Consider the following 26,297-nt stretch of genomic DNA (forward strand, 5'->3'; position numbering starts at 1 on the left):
GTTCTGTTGCGAAGTGATCAACAAATGCAATGTATAGCCTGGGATATGAGTTGAAATATCTCTTGACCTGTTAGTTTTTAAAAAAACATTAATAAAAGATAACGTCAAACAACATTAACATATGTGCGGTAGCTCTTTGGTAGCGCAATCAACTAGTACATACAGGATCAATGGATCGAATCCCGTTAAATATTTTCTTTTGTTTAATAATGCCTCCGTGTTGTTATTTTACATTATACAAAGAATTATTGTACTAATGTTTTATATTTTCCGAAAATCGTTTACCATACATCATTGTAAGACCGTAATGCAAGTGGAGCTAGTGTCAATTCCACCTCACAAGTTCGTACGTCCGCCATGTTGATACTCCGATTGTAGGAAATTGAAAAGTGCGATTCTAGAGTAGAATCTAACGGCATAGAGTTCATGTCAAATTTCGTCCAAATCCGTCCAGCGGTTTTCGAATTCAGTCATGCAAAGAGAGACTAAAGGACAGAAAGTCGTGGTTTATTTCATGCGCATTTTGCAAAGAACGCATCATAACAAAACACGAGGTGGGTGTGGCTTAAGTCAAACAGGCGCGTGTATTGGAACAAATACACATGAAGTACGTGATGCATAGAAGTGTTATCACTTTGCTGTGATTGGAAGTCATTTTTCAATGTGGAAAGAATGGGAAATGACACTAAAACAGCCGCGTCATATTTCACTTGTAAGCTTTAATATTTTCACTGTGCCAGTGATTTTATTTCATAACTGGTTGCAGATTAAGTATATTTATTTCCGAAGTTCTTATCCGGATGGACTCAGTTACACTTCTTTCATCCAGTGTGTTGTGGTTACGACTACAATTTGAACCCATTATTTAACGCTATCAACTTAATCCGCATTCCGTATAACCTGCAGTCCCTTAAGTCACGTCATTGTCAAAAATGGGAGTTCAGAAGTTTCTAATGTTCTCAAGTTGTTAGGGTGAACGAAACAAGGATGTGGAGACGAGAAATTAGAAATGCATACACATTTGTGCATGGGAGAGTGCTTACTTGAAAGATCAAGTCAGATATTGAAGATGATAATAAAACTGAAGAAAGGGACATGAATTATATTTAATTTCATCGGAATAACGTACAATGGTGGTCCTTGTGATGATGCAAATGAACTAACAGGAAAATCCTTGAAGATGTAAAAAAACTATCCACTGTTCTGGGAAGATCTCTTACCTGGAAATTTGTCTGAGCTACTTTCTTCAGCGGAAGCTGATAACAGTCATAGCCTTGACCATTCCATGAAATGGTTACGTATGATATTTCCCTATATTTTTTTAGACAAAGAGTTGAAATAGTACGATGGTACGTTTTAACTGATTTCAAATAAATCTGTTACACAAATCTAATAGCAAACTAGGTGACCATGAGACTAAGATTTTATGATCATCTGGCGCTTGTTAATAAAATGACGACTGTCGTAAACTTTGTAGGTGAAACAAGGACACCTGTCGACAATACAGACTACCTTGTCAGCGTGGCCATAAGTCTCTACTGACCGCATAACAATTTCTGATCAAATTATAAATGTCGATAGATACATATGAATGTGTACTCGAGACAAACTTTCTTTAAATTAGTCACTGTGCGTAATGCTATTAATTATAAACAATTAATGGAGAAAAGGAGAAAGAAAGAAAGAAAGAGAGAGAAAGACTAAAGAAAAAGTGAAGAAAGTAAATTCATAGCGCTGCGCTCAAATTCTCAGGTATGTTTCACAAACTTAAAAGGAACCACCTGCTTGTCATAAAATAAATTCTGAAGCGATGGGCGCTAAACACTGCTATTTGGGACAATTCTTTCAAATAAAAAAAGTAATAAAAATCGTTATGTCAGTTTTCAATAAACTTTTCTGAGGACATTTTGCAAAGTAGTTCTGTAGGGACAGAATGGCAGCCATGGGAAACAAAGAAAGCAACGGAAATTCTTCAGGCAATATAAAATGTTTATGCAATACCGTATAAAAAAACAAGTATATTAATCCGTAAAATGTACATTCAGTACATTTACTCTCTCAGGTCACAATATAGTGATGTACTCGAAAAAATGTACGTATTTAGGTCATCAAGTATGATACTATAGTTGTTACAACAAATTAAGGCTTCAAGTGACTCGTGTATAACGTAAGTGACATGTATCACGTTACATCAAAATCTGTCGAAGGTCTCAAAAGATGTTAGACCTAATGCAGTTCAGTAGAGGCCACTGCAATAAACTGAAGTGAAGGAGACCTGCGCATGCAGTAGAATTTTCATAAAGATTCTGTCAAGGACGCAAACGATAAACGTAAAGGTGCGTTTAGAACCTTATGTAAAGTTGCCTTTAAAGCGGGTTAAAGTGAAATAAACGTACGCAAGAGGACAGGCTTAAGTGTCGTACATTTCAGTCTTCCCTTACCAAATCACGTCACATCTGTGTACAGACAATCAGAATGCTTTTAGGTACTTTATATCACTTTCCTAGCGTTATCCGTCTGCTTGCGTCTTTTCTCAATGACGCGCCACGAAACAACGTGATCTCCCTATGCTCAGTGTACAATAATGAAACAACTGAGGTGTTCAGGGCGGCGAGTATGAAGACGTCTGTCTCCAGGGTTGTAACGCCATGTAGTAAGGTAGAAGTTTGTGAGCATTTCAGATATCCTTGCTGCCTCCATCATCAGGGCGATGAATGTTGATGGAAGCAGCAAGGACTTCTGAAACGGTGGTAAACTTCTACCAGATTACATTCCGTTATAACCATGCAGCAACTAGTGGCACAGCGGGTTATTTATTGATGTAATTCTATACCGGCATATGCAGCATTTTGTTAATTCCTATTACCTTCAAGATTTTACCATATACTTTGTCCTATCCAAAAATATATTTTATAAAAAATACTTTTGCTTTAGTGCAATATCCTAAGTTTTCCTGGACCTCGTTGTCCGGACACCCAAAAATAAATGGATGCTAAACTTCTCATTCTTGACTAACATAATTCACAGCCCACTTAAGTTTTGAATAAAAATTATCATCTCTTAACAAACCACCGAAGCTTGTAAATAGTTTTCATCGCCCTTTGTTCCTATATGTCCATTTGTACCCAGCGCAAATTTGTACTTTCCGAAGTCCTCCCTTTAAATTTGTACTTACAAAGCAAAGCGTCTGTTCTGTCAATAAAACCAACTCCAAAAGAGCATTCATGAACAGCAAACGCCAATTCTGTTGTAAAACACTCATGACATGAACAATGCCGACCGAAGCATATCCTAATGCACTGAAACAGTACGCATACAATCAATCACGAAAGAGCTGAAACTTTTAAATAAACACAGGTACCTTGTAATTAAACGTTTTAATTCTCTCATTACAATAAACCTATAAAAAGCGACGTTCAACGCGTAAATCATGTCCAAGTGAGAACTGAAGTTTCTAATGAAAAAGCTCTTTGCGTTCTTTGCAACGTGCTTAGATGCATTATAACCGCCTTATTCGACAGTTGCCACTTTGGCCACCAGATCGCAGCACCCCAATGTCTACCCCACGACTTTCTTTATCCATCATTTTATCGTCACCGCTCGTAAGATATTCACAATAAGATTTTGAGGTCGTGCAGAATAGCAACCCACCCACATCAAATTTCATTCAAATTCGTTCATTGATTCTCCAGACTGTTGAATCCGTAACTATTCACATTACTGACAGTCTAAACAGGATGACTACAGAAAGTTAAGTTTTCACGAATTATATCGCTCATATACAGTGATGATATTTGGCGGCTGTGCCACTAGGTCTATGAGACGCGGCAACCGAAGCAATAATAACGCTAAGAGGAAACGCCGTGCCATACCACCGGCACAGCCGCCAAATACTATCACTGTAGGCTTAACATTGGTTATATATCCGTTAGGTCTACTATTACTGTTGTTATTGTTACGATGGGGTGAGGCTACGTTTCTGTGGAACTGAGCCGCTAATAGACCTATTGGCCAATCCCCAGATAATATAGGAGTTAATATGGAGCAGCGGTGGAATGATAATGACGGAGAATAATTGAAGGACTCGGAGTAAACCCTGTCCTAGTGCCACTTTGCCCACCGTAAATCCCACATGAAATGATTAGGGCGCGAACCTGGCCCTTTGCGAGAAGTATAGAACTAAAGTATATGTAGCTGGATAAAAAAAAAGTAAATGAAAACCTGACTTCGACTGGCGGTTGTAAAGAAACAATTTAGACATCGACGGAATGGAAGGTACGGGAATAGGTTTATGCGTGTGAATCAGAATGAAGTGGTTGATTATTGTGTCTGGTGGACAGCTTATCGTCAATGTTGAACTCGTGAGCTCCATTACCAGAGTTAATAGTTAATCAAAACAGAGAAGGCACCGAGAAATGTCGAGTAATATTCTCGACTATCCCTCAACCAACATTCATACGAAGTTTCTATTAGGTTAATTCGGAAGATGACTGTCCTCTTGTATGTTGCGTCCTGTAATCTCGTAGAAACTGAAAGGAAATTGTCATCATCGCCCTGACAATGCAGGCACTAAGCACCTTAGAAACGTCTGTCAATTTCTACGAGATAAACGGCCCAGAAGACAGTCATCTTCACATTCGCTGAGGTGAGAACCTGGAATCTCACTCTGGCTAATTTTGTTTGCCTAATGATATATTTGTCACAAAACAACAGAAACATCGTAATTAGAAGTATTTCACTCAATGAAGCATAAAACCGACATAAGGAGACAGTAACTGCCACATATCCAAAGTTCGTTGACCTTAATATTGTTCCGGAATCAGTAGGCTATATTAACGAAGGCAGTTTTAATGATCACTTTATGTAGTACTGCCTCAACGCCAAATTCTGTTTTCATCAGAGGAACAGGAGCGTCATTATGAGAATACACACGCGCAAATTTTGATCTAAGGGTTTATTTTCGTTTCGTATAAAAACCCAACAGCATATGCTGCGAGGAAGGTTATGCTTTAAATGAATTAGGTATAAAGTTTTCATTACAAAGTTCCAATCTCAAACAAACATACAGAGCAGACGTCTTACGACTGCACATAAAAATCGTATAAAAGTGAATAGGCCTACAAAAAATTACTTATTGGCACGATAGTGCGTCCAGATTTTCATTACGGAAAGAATTTTTAAAAATCGATCAACAGAAAAGAAGTTATATTTAAGTTTCACAAATCAACTAAGGTACTGGGACAGTCTCTTCATCGAAAAAATTACCTTCTGGCTACATTTTGCAAAACAAATAGTCTTATTTTCTGACGTCATACCAGACATTTTGAGAGAAATTTTATAGCGGAACGTTTTCGTCGTTTGATTTATTTATAGATCTATATTTACACATCGACTATTTTCAAAGGGTCTAGTTTTTGTAAGTAATTTTTAATGTAGATTTCGTAGCAGTGGAACAGTTTGGTCAGTGTCTTGTTATTCAGGAGGGGTTCTTCGCTTGAAAAGTTTGTTATTTTTCCCCCTTCTCTCTTTTTTAATTTTATTTCTAGAAATTTGAACCCCGCTATTTGAATCAGCTGTACTCTTCAATCTGATGTGCAGTCCGTCAGTTTATCTGACTTTCGCGAGACTTAAGTGAGGACAAAATGAATATGTCATATATTATCAAAAGTGCCTATCAAAGGAGTACAAGCGAATAAACTGCGTCTGGTGTACTGGATCTACTTTCAAACATCACGACAGAAAACCGTAACTTGAATTTTTAATTTAATTTATATACGTAGTCATCTTATAGACTGAATTCGCAACCCTTCCCCGCTCCCATACTTTTGTTTAAATACAGCTGTCCTGGAAGATGTTCGCATAGGAAATAAGACGCAGTGGTTTTTTAAAGTCTGTTCATTTTCATGTATGAGAGGAACTGACGCTGAGTGCCAGGAATTAGGGCTACATTTAAGACATCGCGTTCTAATTAGCCCAGGTGTTTCAGGAAGAGAGATTTATCATTACCCAAAATGGGTCTCCCTGTTCAGTCGGACTGTCTACATCTTCCATCTCTTTGTGTCTGGCCTTGTTTGTCTGGACACTGTCTCGTCCGTCTCCCGAGAATTCGACCGAACGGCCGACCGCCTTCCTTCATATCCGACGTTGCGCCTCATGAACAAGCAATAGGTGTGAGAGGAACCACTACTCCGCCTCCCATCTACAAGTTGTAGGGAGAGGGGGGCCGCCCGCCCCGTGACCCCGCGCAGGGGAGGGCGGGGAGTTACATCAACATCCCCCCAGCGTTGAAGGCAGGCTGGTAGACAAGGGTATAAATTCGTTGCACCACTGGCAAGTACCGGTATTGGAACATTATATGGCGACTTTCAACTACTGCTGTTCTATTGGGAAGAAGCTGACTGACGCACGCCAATTTCTTATATGAGGGGGGTTCGCTATTTGTGCAAGTTGGTATTTCGAAGACAAAGTAAGTGTACTACAGAGTATTATAATTTCAAAATTGGAAATACAAAGTATTTTAGAACATTTTGTGCAAAGTACTTTTCAGGTAAAATATATGTAGCCTGTGTTCTATGAGTCAACGCTGATAGAACATATTTACTGTGTTACGTTTACAAAAAAGCAAGAGCATTGTTGTAATTAACAATACTAGTAAAGAAATTAGTACAATATCAAGTCTAAAGGTTTCTAACTATGGTGCGTGATCAACTGTAATTCTTTTCGTCTTTGTCCATCGTCTCAGTTACAAATGGAATCAAACAAATCGTTTCGGAAGCCCAATCTTCCTCCGTCTTCAGGTAAAAAGGCTAGCTCAACCTGGGGGCCCAACAGCTAGGGTTTCTGTCCTTTCCTTTTTATCTGGACGGAAGAAAGTACAGCTTCCGAAACATCGTGTTTTATTCTATTTGTAATTCACACAGACACAGCAAAAGAAAAATATATTCTCTCAGAAGTCAACACAAATTTCATGTGTCAACCTGGAAATTCGTTGGCTTCAATGGCGCGTCCACATTTAAACGATCTGGTACACAGGAACGCAATAGTACCGATCGGGGGAAAATAATTAAGTGGGGTGGGACTCACGTACTATGAAATTTAATGGTTGTATTTCAAAGCATTCCTAGGTTAACAGAGCAAATCAATCAGACTGAGCGATTTCAGTATTTGCTACGAATTTAGTGCAAATACTGTACAAATCAGTTTTAAAGACTATACAAAAATTGGACTGGCAGTTCACGTGTCATTTTTAAGGTCGTAATTGTAAATTTACGGAGGTAAGAAAAGAACACAACGAAGCTGTAATTGTTTTTCCGCCAAACATAAGGAGCAGGTTCGGAAATATATTCACCTTTCATCATCTGTTAACCCTTTCATATGTTCCTGTCGATCTCTTTGGGAGATGCCATTATGTAGGCCTATGGCTGATCCCAAATGAAATCGCTTCATATAAGACGATCGGTACGGAGTTGCGGAGTCAGGAATAATACAGCGCGCGGAGCGAAAGCCTGCACGCACGCACACTCAACACACGTATATACATACATACACAAACTCATTTTCGACACTATCTACCGCAAGAGGGCGGGAGACAGTGAGCATTTGGTGGCAGCGCGTGCGGGCGGCAGACAGACAACTTGCGAAGTAAATCGGTGTACATATATAATCATAAACCATTATTTACTCTGATGCGTGTGTTCTTTTCAAAGTGCTGTAGGTTCAGTTCTTGAAATATACATCAAATAATTCGACTAAAATAATTCATTTTATACTAAAATTCTTTCTTCAAATAATCATCATTTAATATTATTTGATTTTAGAATCATAAAACTAAAAAGTGTAAAATAAATATTTGATATTTCTTACAGGTTATTCGAACTACCAGGTGAAGGAAGTGACAATCACATTATAAAGAATCCTATCAAATTCTGAACTGAAATCGGGCTGTTGAACAACATAATTAAAAACAATAAAACTTGGCTACTGTGCTGATGTGAATAAGTTTTGCTTAAGTTGCTAATCCTTTGCGTTAAATCGCTTACAAAAGTGCAACAGCATTCCAAAAATTGCAAAGAAATGTCTATAAAACCGCCTTTTATCATTCCAAATCCTGACTTACAATTCATGTTCTTTGCCCTCATGTTGTTACTTTCATTTACCACATGTCCTGTTAACACGCGTCCATCACCAGTCGACAATCCTCACCATCACCACGTTCATCACGACAGCACAGACATTCTGCTTCAGCAGTCGGAAGATATGAGCAATGAAAGCCAAGAACAATTTCTTACTGAAATAAAAATATCAGAAGAGCAAGATTTTCAAGATGAGTTTGAAGACGTCGACAATGACCCAGCAGATACTGAGGACTATCCACAGCAAGACATGCCTGCTGAAGCAATGGGCGATGCTGCAGGTATCACTGGTGGTCGGAAAGGAGAGACGAAGCTCCCCAAGACGCATCTTAACAACGGAAAAAGTGGAAAAAGAAATGCCGCGGATCATTCCGTCGCGAAGCCTGTACCAGAGGGGAACGACACTAATGACGGGATACCGGAAGACGTGAACTTGGACGAGCTCAACAAGACTCTCAGCAACAGCAGCGTATTCAACACGACCACGAGTGACGAGAATTATATCAAGCTGTCGAAGAATAACAGAGAAAGGTAAGATCTGTCACATGTTTTGAAATGTTTGATGTACAAATTATCTGTCATAGTCCTAGCACATAAGAGGGTGCGCCATACCTTTGGAATCGACGCCTTTTAAAATTTAGAATATTTGTAAAACACACTGGCTGTGATAATAGTAATAGGAAACAACAAATCTTTTCTTTTTTCAAATGTTACAAAATGTGAACAAAGATAAACTATGTATGATTTGAGGTTTTCACAGCGGTGAGTATGAAGATTTCTGTCTTCCGGGTTGTTGCGCTGTGTAGTAGATTCGTCGCCCTGATGACGGAGGCAGTATGACCTCTGAAACGTTGGTAAACATCGACCAGACTACACAGCGCAACAACCCAGAAGACAGAAATCTTCAAAGATTAACTAAACAGGCCGACGACTAAAGACGTATGGCTGTTTCCAGAACAGAGTTCTTGAAATCTTTGTACCTGTCAGTATAAGTTAATTAAGTTAACTGACGTTCATCTTAAGCGGATTAGCTCTCGTCTACACTGAACACACTCATGTGTATGTATATTAAATATAAGTCGAATGCAAGTCTCTTACAGAGAAATGATATGGCACACTCTTACGAACTGCAAAGTATTTAATAAGCAATATTTCTATTATAGCTCTGATTTTCTTCCGTTCTTTGTGTAAGAGACATAACTTCCGCCTAAATGCATGACAGAACGAAACAATTTCTTGCAGCACCTTTCTTCTGATAAGTTCACTTATAATAGCCCATTATTATAACAGCTCTATTAAAGTTTATTGTTACGCGTCGCTATAGTTGAGCGAGCACAGACACTGGTTACGTGCTGGAAGTCTATGGTTCGATTTCCAGCTAAAGCAAAGACTTTTCTCTTCCCACCACGCCCACATAGGCTGTGAGACCTGGTAGGACTTCTCTTCAATACGTACCACGGTCGCCTTTCCCGTTAATAAATCTGCCAGATGTTCACCAATCACTTCTAATGTGAGGTTTACCTCCGATGCCCCTATGCCCCGTATTAATTGCTGCTCAGGCACAGTGATAACATTTTTAAGGGTTCGTTATTACTCCATATAGCAGTGTTGGTAATGAAAACAGGAGACAAGGAATTTTGCTCATTATAACAAAACACTATAAATCTCTTTGCTGCTCATTAGAGAATGCAAGATGATAGCAATTTCCAGCTCAACAGGGTGTCTAGAACTATCAATGAGAGTAGAAAGAAATACGAATTGAGAGTTTGGTAATGGAAGCCGAAAACAAATTATGTTTCGGATTCCTTGAGGCCTGTGATTAAACAGGCTTTATTACATTTTAATCATTAGAGTTTCCATGCCACTGAAGACCGACGGGTATTCTTTCAAAAACTGTATCTAACTAGACCGTTCGCCACTCATTTTATTTGATGATGCTGTATCAAATGCTGAGATTAAGTACAGTCGAATAAAGTATGGTATGAAGATTATAAATAATTAATAAGGAGGGGTATAAATAAAGCGGGCATGACGAATTTAAACTGCAGACACCATAATATTGACGGGGTCCGGTGGAGGGCTTTGGTTAATTCGGTGATGAACCTTCGGGTTCCGTAAGCCATCTAGTTAGTTAGACAGCATAATATTAAAATAGCCCGGAAAGAAAAAAGATACGAGGGTGTGAACTTGATTAATACGGGTCAGGATAGATTACCAATGGTGTGCTCTTGTGAACACGCTAATTTACATTTGGGTTCTATATAAGCAGGGACATTTATTAAACAGATGAGCAATTATTAGCTTCTCGAAAAGAATTCCGCGTACTTGAATAACATTGTGACACTACTCTGGAAATAATGAAGAAACGAGTAAGTTCCAGTCATGACATCCGGCACTCAGCCAATACTGGAAATGGTGTGGCACAACGTCGAGGCAAGCTCGTCACAGCTATGCTAACGTGTTCAGTTCATTAACTGCATTTCAAACTTTACGGCATGAAACCGACCAGCTACTCCCTAAACTTATATTCGGGGGGGGGGGGGGGGGGGGGGGTTAATCTTTGCAAGTTTTCCATGAATACAGACAGTTTTCTAGTCTCTCCAGGAGAATGTTGAGATAGTACACTGAAACAACCACGACCGTCCCCGTTGAAATCTTTATCTTTTCGCCATTCATGACCATCATTCGACACTAAATAATCCTTGCATCTTCCAGATGCAAGGATAGATAACCTACAAGGCAATATAAGGTAAATCCAACTGCTACTTGTGACTACCGCTTCAGCTGATAAGTGTTTCTCAGACTGTGCCCCACAGATTTCACGGTTCGGCAATGGGGCGACAAACCTCTGCGCCGAAGGTTACACAAATATGCATCCTAATTGTTAGTTGAAAAATTATTACATAAATAAAGTGTTGTACGCAATCACATGACATACCATTTATGGCTGACAGAGTTTGGTGGATATGCTACAAAAATCATCTTTCACTTATCACTTACAAGTCATTTGTAGGGAGATCAACACAACGTCCTGGAAGTCTTAAGGCTACAAAATTGGTAAATTATATCGTCGATTACCTAACTACGTCAAATCAAGTGTTGAGTTTATGTAATGCCGAAATAGTTCAGGCTACGTGTACAGTGAACCGAAAGAAGTAGTTTGGGAGTGGGGGAGCCATCTTCAGATCCACAAAAGTTCGAACAGATGGGAATCCTATTTTAATTCATCAGACTATAAGTGTTTCGTGTTTTCTTCAAATCAACACTTTTAACCAAGATTCCACTGAATCCGAAAGCTACAAGATTGTCCAATCGGCCAATAACTTCTTTTGTGGGCCAGACTGAGGTATTTCGAAGTGAAAAGGGGAAGTCTAACGTAAAAATCTTAAGTTAAAAAAATACCTGAAATGATTAACACTTTACAGATATACCAAAGAAGCCTATACACAAATATTAATAATTAATGCTGAATCAGCATCGTAAACTGTACGTGTTTAGGTAATCATTAAACCAATTACAGAACGGATGTTACCGTGTGCTTCGTATTCAATTCGTACCGGAGGCTCTTTCACTGTGCGCAAAGTGGCCGAAGCTGATCACTCACCCCCGTACTCAAGGCATGGAATTTAGGCACCAAGGAAAAGTTACATTTATATCCCAAACTTCTTCAATCTCACAGCCATTTATGTCAGGAGGGTCGGATTAGACCGGAAGGTTTTACTTTCCCAGCCTCACCGTCCGTCTTAACTTAAAACCGGCGTTGTCTTATTGATGGCGTAGATAAATGAACGATCTTACAATGAGCGTAATATGGAACTGGGATGGGCAAGACAGTAAATGACTACACGAGAACATATACACAAGGTCGATACAGGTTGTGGGCCTAAACTGGATTGAACTGCTTCATGACAGCGTCTAATGGCAATATTTGTTGCAAACGGTGTTGAAATTTTAGTAAATAATTACTCAACTGATTATTTATTCACTTGCCTAAATAGTTGTTAGTAATCTTTCATGAAATAGTATTAGGGTAATCAAATCAAAAAGAGTATGAGATGGAATGAGCATGGAACATGTAGATAATAGAAAAGCACAAATTATTTTAGCAAAAAATCTGAAGACTTGGGCGTAGATGGGAAGATAATATTTAAATGGACCTTAAAACAATATGGTGTAAGAGTGTAGACTTTATTCATCTGGTTCTACGTAGCATCTAGTGGTGGACTGTTGCGAAAGCCGTATGCACGGGATTTACTGAATAGTTAAGCGACTATTTTATTCTCAAGGATTCTGCCCCATGGAGGTATTAATTCAGCAAGATAAATACGAATATTCTTTCTTAATACACGTAGAATTTATTTAATTAGTGGCAGATGTGATGATAATTATATTAGTATTAAAGCTAGATTCCAGATATTCCAAGAATATACCCAACAATTATGTATGCGCAAAGCGTTTTAGAGGCTAATAAACCTCAAACTCCCATAGCAAATCGCGACAGTATAATACATAAAATTATAATTTTACCTGTTGTTTTGTTCTGTGTGAAACCTGGTCAATAACGTTAAGCGAAGAACACAGATTGAGGGGGTTTGAAAACAGGGTACTTGGAACAATATTTGAAGTGACGAAAGGGTGCAGAAAACTGCATAATGAGAAGCCTATAATTTCGGCCCTTCACCAGGTATAATTAGGATAATCAAATCAAAAAGGGTGGATAATGTAGCGCGCATGAGGGAGATAAGGGATGTGTATGAAATTTCGGTCTACAGATTCGAAGGAAAGGAACCAATCAGAAGACCTAGAATAAATGTTAGGATGGATGTTAGAATAACAGTGTGGGAAGGAGTTGATTAGATTAATCTGGCTCAGGATAGGGGCCGATGTTAGGCTCTTGTGAACATGGTAGTAAGCCTTTGTTTCCATAAAAGACGACGAATTTTTTGATCGTCTGAGAGACTGGAACTTTGGTGGAGAAACCTGTCTGAAGGCGTTCAAACGGGAGATCGAGGAGACGGAAAAATAACATCAAGACAGATTTTAAGAGTCAGGTTCCATGTTCAAATCTTGGCACGGATACCTGCTATTCTGACTAAATTGTTTCAATATATTCCTCAGTCCCTCCAGACAAATGCCAGAATATCTTAATTGGATCACGACCACTTCCATCCAAATCTTTTTAAATTCGTCAATCACCAACCAATCATTCTTCCATTCGTCTTTAAGAGTGTATAATCTTAACAATTGAAAGTTCGTTAAATAAATAAGGAAATAAATACATTAAAGAAGAAGTATTTTCCATCGTGTTCATGTTATCTAAATAACACACAGTTATCATAATGATATACATGTTTCGGCTCTACATGTATCATCATCAGTACTTACGTACAGTCATACCGAATGTTTGTTTACAATTAAATAATACAGATTTTTATTATTACAGTACTCGAACAAACTGTCCGTGTATGTAATATGCTATAAACGTGGCCTCTTTACATCTGTAGCACTTTAAATAGAAAGGCATTTTCAGTCAATCAGTCGACATTTCATTATGATAATGCCTCTTGTACGCTGCTCATTTAAGGTTGTGGAAAGTATTCGTAACATCCCAAGTAAGTCGTAATGCGAAAATTGTCCAGTGACGGGATCTCTGTGAACTTTCCGGCAGAGTTAATTCATTTTATATGGCTGCATGAAGTACTGATGCTATGATGTGTCAAATGACAAATAACAGAGTAATTATATATAATTCACTGGAAGGGTTTATGTACATTTCACTTATTTTCCTGGAGGTAAATCACGAAATAACAGAGTAACAGCAGTCAGCAGGCCTTCCCTACATAGATTACAGCCGGGCACCTCGCAAATAAAATCATACAACTTATTCTTAACTCGTTAGAGCCGGTTTTGACTCAATTTTAATCGCGAGATACTGAATGGGGGCAACTGGCCGAAAAGGTGAACCTGTTTTCTTCAAGAATTAGATTTCCGGTGTAAAATTCTGATTAAGTAAATTGCATAATGCTTCACAGAATGCCCGCGTTGAATGATACAGAGAACATTCTAACAACTAAGAAACAAGGTTGGAATTTTAATATAAATTAATAATATTTCCCACAGTGAACCTGTGATAGGCCTAAGGATAAAAAGTTTAAGACATCCAAGCAACGGGAATTGAAAATCTGTTGAGCAATGTAGTACTTTGGACAGTCCTGAAAATGGAAACATTCGGTAAAAAGATGAACAGACGCGAAAGGAAAGTAATCTACCTTCACAGAACACGCAGTAAGAAGACTCTTGACTATAAAGAAAGCATATAATGAGAGAATAAGACTACTCAACAGCTGGCGAAGAAACCGGAATACGCTCGAGCCTAATTTAATGGAAGGAAGAACAAAAGTGTCCTGTTCATTGCCAACTGAAACAGTACCACTACTCCGAGAAGAGCCTATAAAACTGATACAGTTTTTCAATGGACAGTCAATATGCCGGTCACGCCGTGAAGTTCCAAGATGATGATGTAAGCTCTCGAATGAACAGCGTCATATGTTCTGTCTCTGTCTGACTCTTGCGCGGCCGACGTAATAATTTGGTTCAATCTGTGAGTGGCCTGTCTTGTCAATAGGTCGCAGTACTGATTTCGCCACCCGAAATCAAGATCTCCTGCCTCCCACACGCGTGGCGGATCAAATCATAACGTCACTACATCATTTCCTTTCACAGTCAATTTTATTCCTGCCACGAGGGAGCTTCTGCAACGCAGTTTCTATAAACGACGTCGCAGTTCATGAGGTTCGTCGCAGTAGTATCTGAGGATGGCATTTAATAGGTTTGTTCTTCGCGTGTTTGACGAGCGTTGTCAGATGCGAAGGTTACAAAACCATCGCATGAGAAACAACACGGTGATGATGAAAGTCCAGTTCATGGTACTGCTTCAGATAAATTTCAGATTTATTCTCAAATCCAAATGATTGGTTTATTTAATTACGCGTTCTCAGCTGTTGTTATTCGACGTTGAATGATAATTATGATGGTTCTCGGTGATGTAATGAATAGGAAGCGATGCGGAAAGGCGCAATCATAGCTTATTTTCAGGCAATGTCCCAACATCTTCATCGAGGGACTTAAAAACAAACACGAAGAATCAGGACAGCCGATCCTCAGACCGAGAATGCAATCTGGAACCTTCCGAATACAGAATATGAGTGATCACTGCACCTCGACGTTCAGAAACAATGTTTCACCATCCTCTTTACTTAAAAACTATTTATAACACAGTTATTAGTAATTAAATGGGTCAAGATTAATCACAGAAGTATGTCAGTGGGCGGTATATTTTGATATATTTGTAACAAGATAATTAGTTGTGGCAACGAATTTTTACCTTCAATAAAAGTGCAATACTCGCGAATTAACTTGTGTCGCGCTCTGCGCCTTGTTACAGTAAGAAGGTGAATATTTACAAACAGAGCTTGACACATCATGCTTCTAAATATAGTCTGTGGAGACATGGATGATGTTGGTGTGTGAATTATGGTGCGAAAATTCTTCACTTCTGAATCTCTTGTTTATCTGTGTCCTACTTAAAAATTCGATGAGTAAAATTACTGTAACGTGATTTGCCAGGGTCGAAAACTTCGTCTCTCACTCTAAGAGAAGAGTGTGTTCAGAGCAAAGTGCTAATGAAATGTTCCGTTTCAAGCAACAAATATGTATAAAAATAAGTAATAAATTTCACGATTTGCACTCTTCTTTTAATATAATTACGGCAATTAAATCAATAAGATGGGATACATGTAGAACGCACTGGAGAAATGAGTAAATATTCACTTTCAATCAGAAAGCTTCAAGGAAAGTCGGTGGTAGCAGAAGGCCGGAAATAATGCAACTTAAAGAAACAGAGCTTGAAGGCATGAAATGTAATGATCTTGCTATGGACAGGATCGTGGGTTTTTGTGAACACAGGGTATTGCTTGACTAGCTGAATACTACAACTTTCGAAGAAAGACCTCGCACTGTAAAGTCAATGTTAACGAATAACATTTTCCTATTCTATTAATAGGAAACTGCGACTTTTCTTTCAGTAGGCGAAAACATAATGAACCCTAAAAACGATAGTCTACATCTATCCCTACGTGATCATGACTTTCCTAACACAAACACGATAGTCGATTACTTTCCATGCTTCGGTTATAATCAAGTTTGAAAGTTCAAAGAGCAGCAAGTTCCATTGATCCGAGAGTCGGGGTATAAATCGTACATTAGTAACAAAATACTGGCACAAATCCAGTGAAGTGGAAGACTGGGATTCGACACGTTCTTCTGGTGGGTGATTTATGCGATTCTCTAAAGGTTTGTGTCGATGGTTGATTCATTATGCTTGTACTATGTTGGACATTGTCCATTATCGAGTGCCACACAAGTAGTGGTCTAGTGATAGTAACGAATCTGTTAATATGGCAATCAATCAATCAATCAATCTCCTGAAGACGAAAACAGAACCAATCCTCGACACTTCGTGTATGTCAAATGTACCTCAGACAATGGACAATGTCCGAGACAGCCTACCGGTATAATAACTAATAAGAGTTACCTGATTATTAATCCAACGACGTTCATAAACAAAGAAAACTGAACTTGAAATGTTTTCGAGTCTTTGTCTTATTGGTTATTTAATGGCGTCTTCCAACTGCACAGCGTCGATTTGTGTCTAAATTACGATGGCTTGGAAAAGTTGTGAAGGAAGCGGTCGTCGCCTATTTTAAGGCGACATTTCAAATTTTTATGAAAAACCCGATTAGAACATCGTCATAGCCTTTCATGTCAGGAATTCGAAACCAGAATATTTAGATAATTTTGTAGTCATGAGTGTAGAAATTATAAGCACCACTGCCTTAAACCATACTGGTATTGACCGTTACACTTCAGCAGAGTTCGACGTTCTCTTTATCTTAAATTCTGCATAATTAGCATTGCCTTCGCCTGAGGAAGTACCGGTGAAATTCAATAGTGTATTCAAAAGCAATCTAAGCACATTTATAAAAAGAAATGTCAATTCGGCCATGAAATTAGAGTTGTTTTGTCTGTAACGTTATACCCAATCAACCAACGTTAAGCGAAATGAAAGATCGGTTGATTTTCTAAAACTGGCTGAAAAGTTGCCGAGAAATGTTAAATTAAAATGAAATACCTATGAAGTTTGGCTGTATTCAAGCAACAATAATATATTTCTGTTGTTCTTATATTTATAGATGATGGTCGAATGAGGGCAAATCAAATACATCATTTCTTGTTAATAACTGTAACTAATACATTCAACATTTAACATCGTACTGTGTGATCTAAACTATTTTGGCCACAGCCCCGGACTAATCTACTCTGGATAGAGCAACGAAATCTGGTCGAAGTGCTGGTGTGGGTAATCAGGTTAGCGTATACAAATTCTAAATCATACGATGCAGGAAAATTAATGCTGAGTTTCTGTTTTCGCGCTTCCTGCACAGAGACGTCTCTCGAAAGCAGTAGAAGTAGTAGTCTCGCCAACATGAATCTTGATCAAATTTACATCTGATTAAACTGACACTGCTTTTAAATTCAAAGTTCGATCATCCCGTTCTTGCTTAACCTTTGATCTACATTTCTGCATAGCCTTATTATGTGCCGGTATCAATTTTTTTAAGCGACCGGTCAGGTATCTGATTGTACAATAACTGTCGCCGTCGACTGACTGACTTCTCATAAAGCGAAGTTTAAAACAGAACCTTAACTTCGTTTTCGATCTTAAATACACGCTATTTTGAATGGGTAACTGGCCAATTTTCTACTAAAAATATCGTTTATATAAGCCCATAAAACTCAAACATCAGTCATTTCTCGCTCTTAGAACATTTGCCTCTGAAACACAGAAGCCCTCTGGAAAACATATTTAGGCCATTTTTATGTTTTCGGTCAAATTGTAGATAAATGCATATTTTGGTTATATTTTGAGGATAAAATTCATATTTTGGTTATATTTTGGGTATAAAATTCTTACTTTTAACTACGTTTCTCAGGCATTTACGGTGAATCCTTCAGTTGGTTAAGATGCCGAAAGTGAAGTGTTCTGAAAGTGTGAAGTTAAGAGGTTTAGTTAAAGATTTTGGCGAGGAATATTTTAGTTCTGATGGAACAATTCTGTTCTGTAAACTTTGTGAAGTTAAAGTTAAAGCCGGTAAGCGATTTAATGCGCAACAACATTGTGTTATGGCAAAACATAAAAATAATTTGAGCCGACAAACCTGTCATTAAAGCAAGCAGTGACTTCTGTTCGATAACACTGCAACAACTTCACCATCAAATAAATAATCGGAATTTTCAAAGGACCTGTGTGAAATGATGGTGTCTGCCAACATACCACTGAACAAAGTGAACAATGGGCAGTTCAAAACTTTCTTGAATAAATAAACGACTCAGTTAATTCCAGACGAATCAACACTGCGAAAAGAAACTATGTACCTGCCTGTTATGAAGATGTTCTAAAAAGAATTACATGCACTGTGGGCGACGATAAGATTTGGGTTTCGATTGATGAAACAACGGATGTCTGCGGCAGATATGCAGCAATGTCGTTATTGGCACGCTCTTTGCTGACCGACATGGTGACTTATTCCTTCTTGAAACAGTAAACCACTCCATCCTCTATCGCTGTACTTTTCGATAGCGCAATGAAACGTTACAAGACCATATTGTGCGACAATCTCAGAAGATTTTCGTTTGAGACCTTGAAATTGCACATCGTTACATACTGTAATGCTGCCAAGAAAGGTACTTAATATTTTGAATTTTGTTTATTTATTTATTTGTAATTAATGAATTTGAAATGCTCGAAAGGCTGTTTCTTAAAATTTATCATATTTTCATAGGAGCACGTATTCTCAACATCTGATGCTGATCCAAAACGAGGCACTTGCAACTTAAATGACTGAGGTTTTTGATTAAAATTACTAGGAAATCAAGTAATGTAATAGTTGCACATGCATATGTAAATAAATAGCATGATTGAAATACAAAACGCTTTTTTTAAATTTTAGCGAATGGTCATCACCAACATGGCCTCCGGTCGGCTTTCTCTTGTACCAGTCTAGAAAACAAACGCGTCGGGTTTCGACAAGGGGCTTATCCGCTTACAACCTTCTAACTGACTCAAAGAGCATCTAACTATCAGATAGAGAAACCGAAGGTTCAACAGTGCACGTCACTGGACATGATCTGGGCCCACTTCAATCGACACAGCATCCTCATAACATAAGCCAATTTGAATAGAAATCTACCGTCGCAAAGTACCTTTTACCTGGTTGAGAAATCAGGTTCTCAAGGCGGCGAGTATGAAGATGACTGTCTTCTGGGATGATGCGCCATGCAGTCTGATAGAAATCTTCCAATGTTTCAGAGGTGCTTGCTACCTGAGGGCGATTCGCCCTAATGATGGAGGCAGCAAACACCTCTGAAACGTCGGCAATCTGCTACCACACTACATGGTGTAACATCCCTTATGACAATCATCTTCTTGCCTCTTTCATATTTACATTCTGTAAGCATTGATTTCTTTATCAGTGTTCAACACATCGTAACCGCCTTGGTTTAACTAACTGCCTTAATTGTGACAGGTAAGCTATAGGTGATGCATTAATTCCTCTTGAATTAATTAATCTCATGTCCCGCAGTATCTCCTTCATTTAACAGCCCTAACTCTGGCAGGCGCTATATAAATATCACGGGGCAGCTTGCTATGAAATGCCCGTATCCTATGTCGCACTCAATGCATAGCTCTCAGGGCCAGTTAGTCCCCTCAACTTCTTTGTTTTCAGACACTTGCAAACATTTCCCCCCTCATAGTAAGAGGTCAGAACAACAAAACTATTATTTTTATGCCTTTATTTCACATAGTACATAAAATGAAAGCATAATAAGAACTGTTTTACGTCACTGCTGAAATATAAAATTGCTAGCATTCACATGATTTAGAACCTTGCAGACTAATGCTGAAGAGGTACGACTCATCAGTGTAATGGCTGATAAACTAGAAAGAGCTCTTGTACGTTCCTTATATTCAGATCACAACATGAAAGCCTAATGTGGAGGTCACGTGTGTCCATCTGCATGATTTATCTCCAAAACCAGTTTAATAATTTCCATTAAATTCGTCAATAGAGGTCTACGTGAGAAGTCGTCAGGTAACTTCAGTTTGGTTTGTAAGGATTAAATTTCATTTCTAATTTAAGTAAGTTCAAATTAAATGTAATAATATTTATCAAAAATTGCTGGTTGTACACTAATGGTAGCATTATGAAAATACACATCTGTGGACAATTCGGGAATAGATCGGTCTACCGGAACCACCAAAATAGGCGTGTCCCCTACCCTCAACTCTTTTTACCTGGAGACGAAAGAAAATGTATTCTTTGATACGTAATGACTTTTCAAGTTTTTAAAAAATTTAAGACTTTTTTAAAATTTATGATGGATGAAGTCTAAAACAAAGAAAGTAGTACCACAAGACCACTGCCGAATATATTCGTATGATCGCATAATGTTTTGTAAAAGAAAATGTCAGTACGATGTAACCTAGCAGATTTAAACAAACACAAATAAAAAATAACGACCGACTATTGATTAGCTTTGTGGACAATAAGATTTAGGGCACTGTGCAGTTGACAAGCTATCGACGTTTTACGGAGAAACGAATTCACGTCATACCCAACAAGAGTCGGAAATGACAAAGAAAACGTTTGGGAATATTGTACACTCCTGAGTGAGTACCCTTTGCCACTCTTGTATTCTGCCGATATAAGCAGCGATGAGTCAACTCGTCACAAAAATATATAATTAAATCGAGCCCTTCACTTGCTGGGGCGGCGACAAGCGTTATTCTCTCATTGAGTTACGGCGAAGCAGCGTCAACACTTCGAAGTAAAAATAGAGCTAAGGCGGTAGATATCTTGGCCACAAAGCTAATAAAATTATGTCACATTGTAACTCATCTCGTTCTATATTGCTTAATACAACAGTCGTTTGTGACATCAGCCCCTTTTCGTCGTAGCCAAGTTTAACTGCGTATGCTCTCAGATAAATTTTCCATGACATTTGGCATCTAGCAACGACACTTTTTTTCTTGCTTTACGCATTCTGTGAGTTGATTCTTAGTTTAACGAAGCTGTTTTAACTGCAACTGTAACACAGTGTGGATTGCGAAAGTTGAGTTGGTAAGCATTTGAATGAAAGTTACGTTGTCCTCCTTCAATGTATTATTTTGGCATTTGCCTTCAGGAAGTGAGAAATACTGCGAAACAAGTAAGGATAGAGGGCCTCCGAGCCGACAACTGAAACCAGGGATCTCCCGAATACGAAGCATCAACTGACCCGCGATTGCATATTGAACTAGATCATGCCGTACAAGCACACGGCACGTTAGTAATCTGTATTTATATACCAGTATAAACCCCAATATGGCGACTATGCGAACTTCTGACGCAGAAGCAACACTAGCGTCGAAATTTAATAATGTATATAATAACATATTTTTAATAATGTGCAGAAGCAGTTAAAGTAATTTTAGTGAAAAATAAAAATAACATGATGACAAAAAGAATCCGTGTTTGTTGTCGGTTTGATAACGATAAACAGATGAACTAAGAAGTTATGTACGAGATGTTTTCATGTTAAAAATTATAAACATGGTGACCCAGAGTGGTATTCAACCTTTTTTGTTAGCGTACCCCCAAATATAATTCCTCTTCAACTTTGTACCCCCAAAGTTGTTGGTGTATAATTCAAGTTATACATAGTGTATAATCTACATCTAAAATAAATTAAATAAATTACATTACTGATTATTCAGTGTTTATCACAACAATTTTTTTTTTTAAATTTCACTTACCTACTAAGATGTATTCGCTTACCCCCGGGGGTACGCATACCCCAGGTTGAATACCACTGACCTAGAGAACCTCTGAGCTTACGCGTAATAACTTTCACACGTTGATAATCTAGTCACAGATTTCTTTTTAATTTTTGTAGCTACCACCTCGCAAAATGCGATTTGGATGTCATGCATACCACAAACTTTACTTGAACATTTTTTTTTTAATTTAGACTTACTAAGGGGCAATAACGACATGAGGCGACAGACATCAGAACACGATGTCTCTTATAATAATAGACTTTTCCATACATTCTCCGCTGTTTCAAGCTACACATCCTGAAGTCGACACCAAGGCTGTGTCCTGATATGAGTTCTTGTTGTGAAAACTCTGTGTCGCAGGAGTGCTTAAATACTGCGTCCAACTAGCACTCACCGTTTTGAATATCGATATCCTTAAGAACATATGATTCTAGCAACAAATATAAAATCTAAAGAAAGGAATACAATGTTTTAACCAAGCCGGTGTGTAACATTCAAAAATCCCGCAATATAAATGTCTCAGTGATTTAAGTGTTCCGCTGAGTTAACTTCATATTATGCTGTCTTCAGACGACTGGAATCAATCAATATGCCAGCCAGCATTGTTTAAACAACGCTCGTAACACAGAAAGAAACCAAATTTATGTTCATATCTCGTAACCACATTCCTATATCAAATCATCATGTAATAATATCTAACAAATCCTTTCAAAATATGACAATTCTACTCGCACTTAGAAATAACAGTAAGAAATCGGAATGATTTTCTGAAAAAGAAGAAAATCGGGAAATTCTTAATACCATTCAGTTCAGAATATTTATATTATCGTGTCCTATCTACAACACTAAGGATTCAGATATGAAAGACCATATTCATAATTTCACCTTTTGTTTTACGCAGGTCTAGGTGCATGTGAAACTAATCTCTTACACTGAGGCAATAACATAAATTGTGGGCATTTGAGAACAAGGTGCTGAGGAATGCATTTGGACTCGAAAGATGAAATAATAAATGAATGAGAAAATTGCACAATGAAGATGTTCATAACGTGAACTCTCAATTTAATATTGTTCGGGTGTTTAAATAAAACAATGTGAGTTGGGCTGGGCATGTATAATTGACGGAAATGAGAAACATACATAATCTCGGTCCTGAAACCTCAATGGAAAAGGTCATTTGGGAAACATAATCGTAAACAGAACGACAATATTAAATTGAATCTTAAATAATGGGCCGTGAGGATGCGTTCAAACAGAATTTGTTTATCACATGAACAAATATTAACTGCAAAAAGAAAAAAAATCATTGCGAAGGAAACAATACATGATTCAAATACCTTATAAATAGAATAGTGTAGTTCAAAGTACGACATTCGAACATGACCCCGCTGTCTGGTGGCCTATTATAGATATAAAACTCTCACTTCTACAGACACACTTGACACTCCTAGCTCGTCCTAGACGACCGCTACTTCAGCTAGACAGACTCGTCGGGTCAAGGTACTTTTCGTCTAGGACTATCACGCACGACCTACTCTTGGATTTCATGGGGGAGAACACAAGCGCAATCAGCAATCTACCCCATTTCGTCCAAAATAGACCGCACTCGCTATATAAATAACTGCGACGATAAATAGTCATATTTATGCCTAGCAGCACGCTATAAACCGGGCGTGAAAGAAAGTAATGCATTTTCAACCTTGGGATGTGATCACATCGACACTGCGACGGCTTTACTTTCCACGAAAGAGTCCCCAATAACTTCATCTCCACTCCCTCTATGCGCCTTCTTGTCATGGTTCTCAGACACACGGACACATTTTACCGAAAATAATCATGTCTAATAAGCACGACTAATTGATAGGTACGTATTCAACAATGTTTTAAGTAGATGTTGAGGTTCTCATGGCAATGAGTACGAGTATGTCAGTCTTCTGGGTTGTAGCGCCGTGTAGTCTGGTATTAGGATGGAAACGTTTCAGAGGTCCTTGCTGCCTCCATCAGCAGGGTTTTAAGCTCAGATTCTCTCTTGGCCCGACGTAAGAACGAAATAGCCTCATCCGGCCACAGAAAAAAATCATTGTAGGCTGCATCACAATTTTATCCAGCACAACCTGGGGTCCAATTGGCCCGTTCCAGCCCCGGCCCCAAGTTTTACCCATACCCCACCTAAACCCGACTTCCTTTTATTCCAGCCCGAATGAAGCCAGATCTATTTACAATCTGCCCTGACTGTCGTATCAATAATAAATGTTACTTTTAATGAATAAATGCTAGTAATTATTGAATAAATTATTTAATGACTTTCTAAAACATCTGAGGTAATTTTGGCGTTTGAGGAACGGTACAAAGATACTGGATGCCAGGTTTGCAAGGCGTTATCACGAACTATTTCTAGAGCGCGGCTACAAAAATCCCCTAGAATATGAAGTCAGAAAAATTTGATTCTGGAGCCCGACTAAGTCACGAGCATAAAATGAGCGCAACTCTTTGCGAATAACAAACAGCCCGAGTAAGCCCTAAATGTTACATATAATGTTCGATTGCTATCATATAAACCAGGCCCGAACCCAGTCCTGACCCGAAAATTGTGTGTACCAGGCCCGGTCTAGTGCAGACCTCTATTACCGCTCCTGACGAGAGAAATCACAGTTATCACGGTGACTGAAGGTGTGCGAAGAAGAACATTGTGTCCGAGAGGGTAGGTGCAGAAATGTAACAAAAAGAAATGATAGGATGTCACTTGAGGTGTTGCATACAACAGACAAGTCTGCTAACACCCGCTGTGTGGAAGTGGTACAGACAGGTTAAAGTACACGTACACACACACACACACACACACAAAGTGCTGACGTCATTGTCACAAATAACGTCCCGGTTCCGCAGTCTGTTCATTCTGCTCGGTACAATTCACAAAAATATTATATTAGGGCGGTTTGTAGTTCATCTTGTTCTCATTCTTAGCGATGATATGCCATGCTGTAAACTGCTTAACCGAAGTTTAGTAGAATCTGCCAGTCTCCGTCCGTCAAAGTGAAAGAAAGAAAGAAAGAAAGAATGTACTTCGTCATTCGTAATCTTGTGGGTCATGACGTCATGTGGATTTGTACGTGGTTACAAACGTTTCACAGGAATTTAATGCCTCCATCTTCAAGGCAAAGACCACAATCGAAATCTTCAACATCGTAAAAATCTCAAAATTCAGACTTCGCTAGATTCTCCGAAATGTCTGAAAATCAGTCCATCACATCATGGCATCATGAACTAAGAATACAAACAACGGCGCATTAGTCGCTGTGTAGTGGTTAGCGCGTCTGTTTCTATCAGGACGTCCTTGCTTAGAACTCCGTCGGGGAATGGCTTCCCTCACTACGATTTTTTGTCTTTATCTTCAGCTCATCCATGAGAATTCCGGGATATTTTAAAAGAGACTATCAACTGTACCGCTCAAGTACCCGTTCGCATTTCAAAAAAACGTTGCTATTTATCATTCGACGTTCTGGCCTTTCAACATCACAGCTGATTAAACGCTGTTAACAAGAAATTAAACAAACTCTGCGAACTTACTAAGCAAAGTGACTGGCTAAGCGACTGATCAGTATTCGAATCCGAAATACGGGATATTTCTCTCCGTCCGTGACCGTCTTGGGCCCAAACACTCATAACTAGTACCATCACCAGGAGTAAAGTGGGCAACGCTTGGGGCTTAACTTCCACTTCCCCACACGCTTTCATGGCGTAGTACTTAGGAACAGGGACTTTTCCGTTCGTTTTACATATTACTTTTAAACGTTTCAAAATGGGATAGGTATGAAACAAATAAAACTACGCTTTCTTCTTCGGTTACTTGGAGATCTGCATCAGCTATAATAGTTGTTCATTGTCACCACTGAAGATAAATGTGAGTGGAAAGGAGGGGGATGTCTGAAGAGACAGACAAGACAAATTATGAAACATCTGAGAGAGTAATGCAGGTTCACCGGCCAAGATTCGATCGGGGTACGTTCAAGATACGAATCAGACGCATTATCATTCAACTAACCGACTCGATGTCACGCCTTATTATCAGATATCGAAGGAAATTTTCTATTTTGTATCCTTATTAGAATTAGGCATTATGATTCTACTGGGAAATGTGAACTAGCACTTCTCGTGATTTCCTGATTGCAGCTGTGTAGTTGATTAAAACAGTCCCTATGTGTAAACACCACGCCACGTAGGTGCAG

At 38.6% G+C, this 26,297-nt stretch overlaps 1 protein-coding gene across 6 annotated transcripts in view; it reads left to right on the forward strand.

The window, feature by feature from the left end:
* Positions 1 to 6,330: 6,330 nt before the first annotated feature.
* Positions 6,331 to 26,297, forward strand: part of LOC110837379 (uncharacterized) — a 47,243-nt gene continuing 27,276 nt past the window's right edge. For 3 of the 6 annotated variants that reach the window (XM_022079428.2, XM_087351146.1, XM_087351147.1), the window contains exons 1-2: positions 6,331 to 6,466; positions 7,866 to 8,663. In XM_022079428.2, the coding sequence (XP_021935120.1) occupies positions 8,074 to 8,663 (590 nt within the window). In that variant the 5' untranslated portion in view covers positions 6,331 to 6,466; positions 7,866 to 8,073. Of the gene's footprint in view, positions 6,467 to 7,493; positions 7,711 to 7,865; positions 8,664 to 26,297 lie in introns of those variants that run through there. The other 3 variants (XM_022079427.2, XM_022079426.2, XM_022079429.2) reach the window with 3 other exon arrangements.

Source organism: Zootermopsis nevadensis, unplaced genomic scaffold (genome assembly GCF_977971745.1).
Source record: "Zootermopsis nevadensis isolate Lab colony 2312 unplaced genomic scaffold, Znev_1.0 Znev_ptg000018l, whole genome shotgun sequence".
In the NCBI taxonomy this organism is placed as follows: domain Eukaryota; kingdom Metazoa; phylum Arthropoda; class Insecta; order Blattodea; family Termopsidae; genus Zootermopsis; species Zootermopsis nevadensis.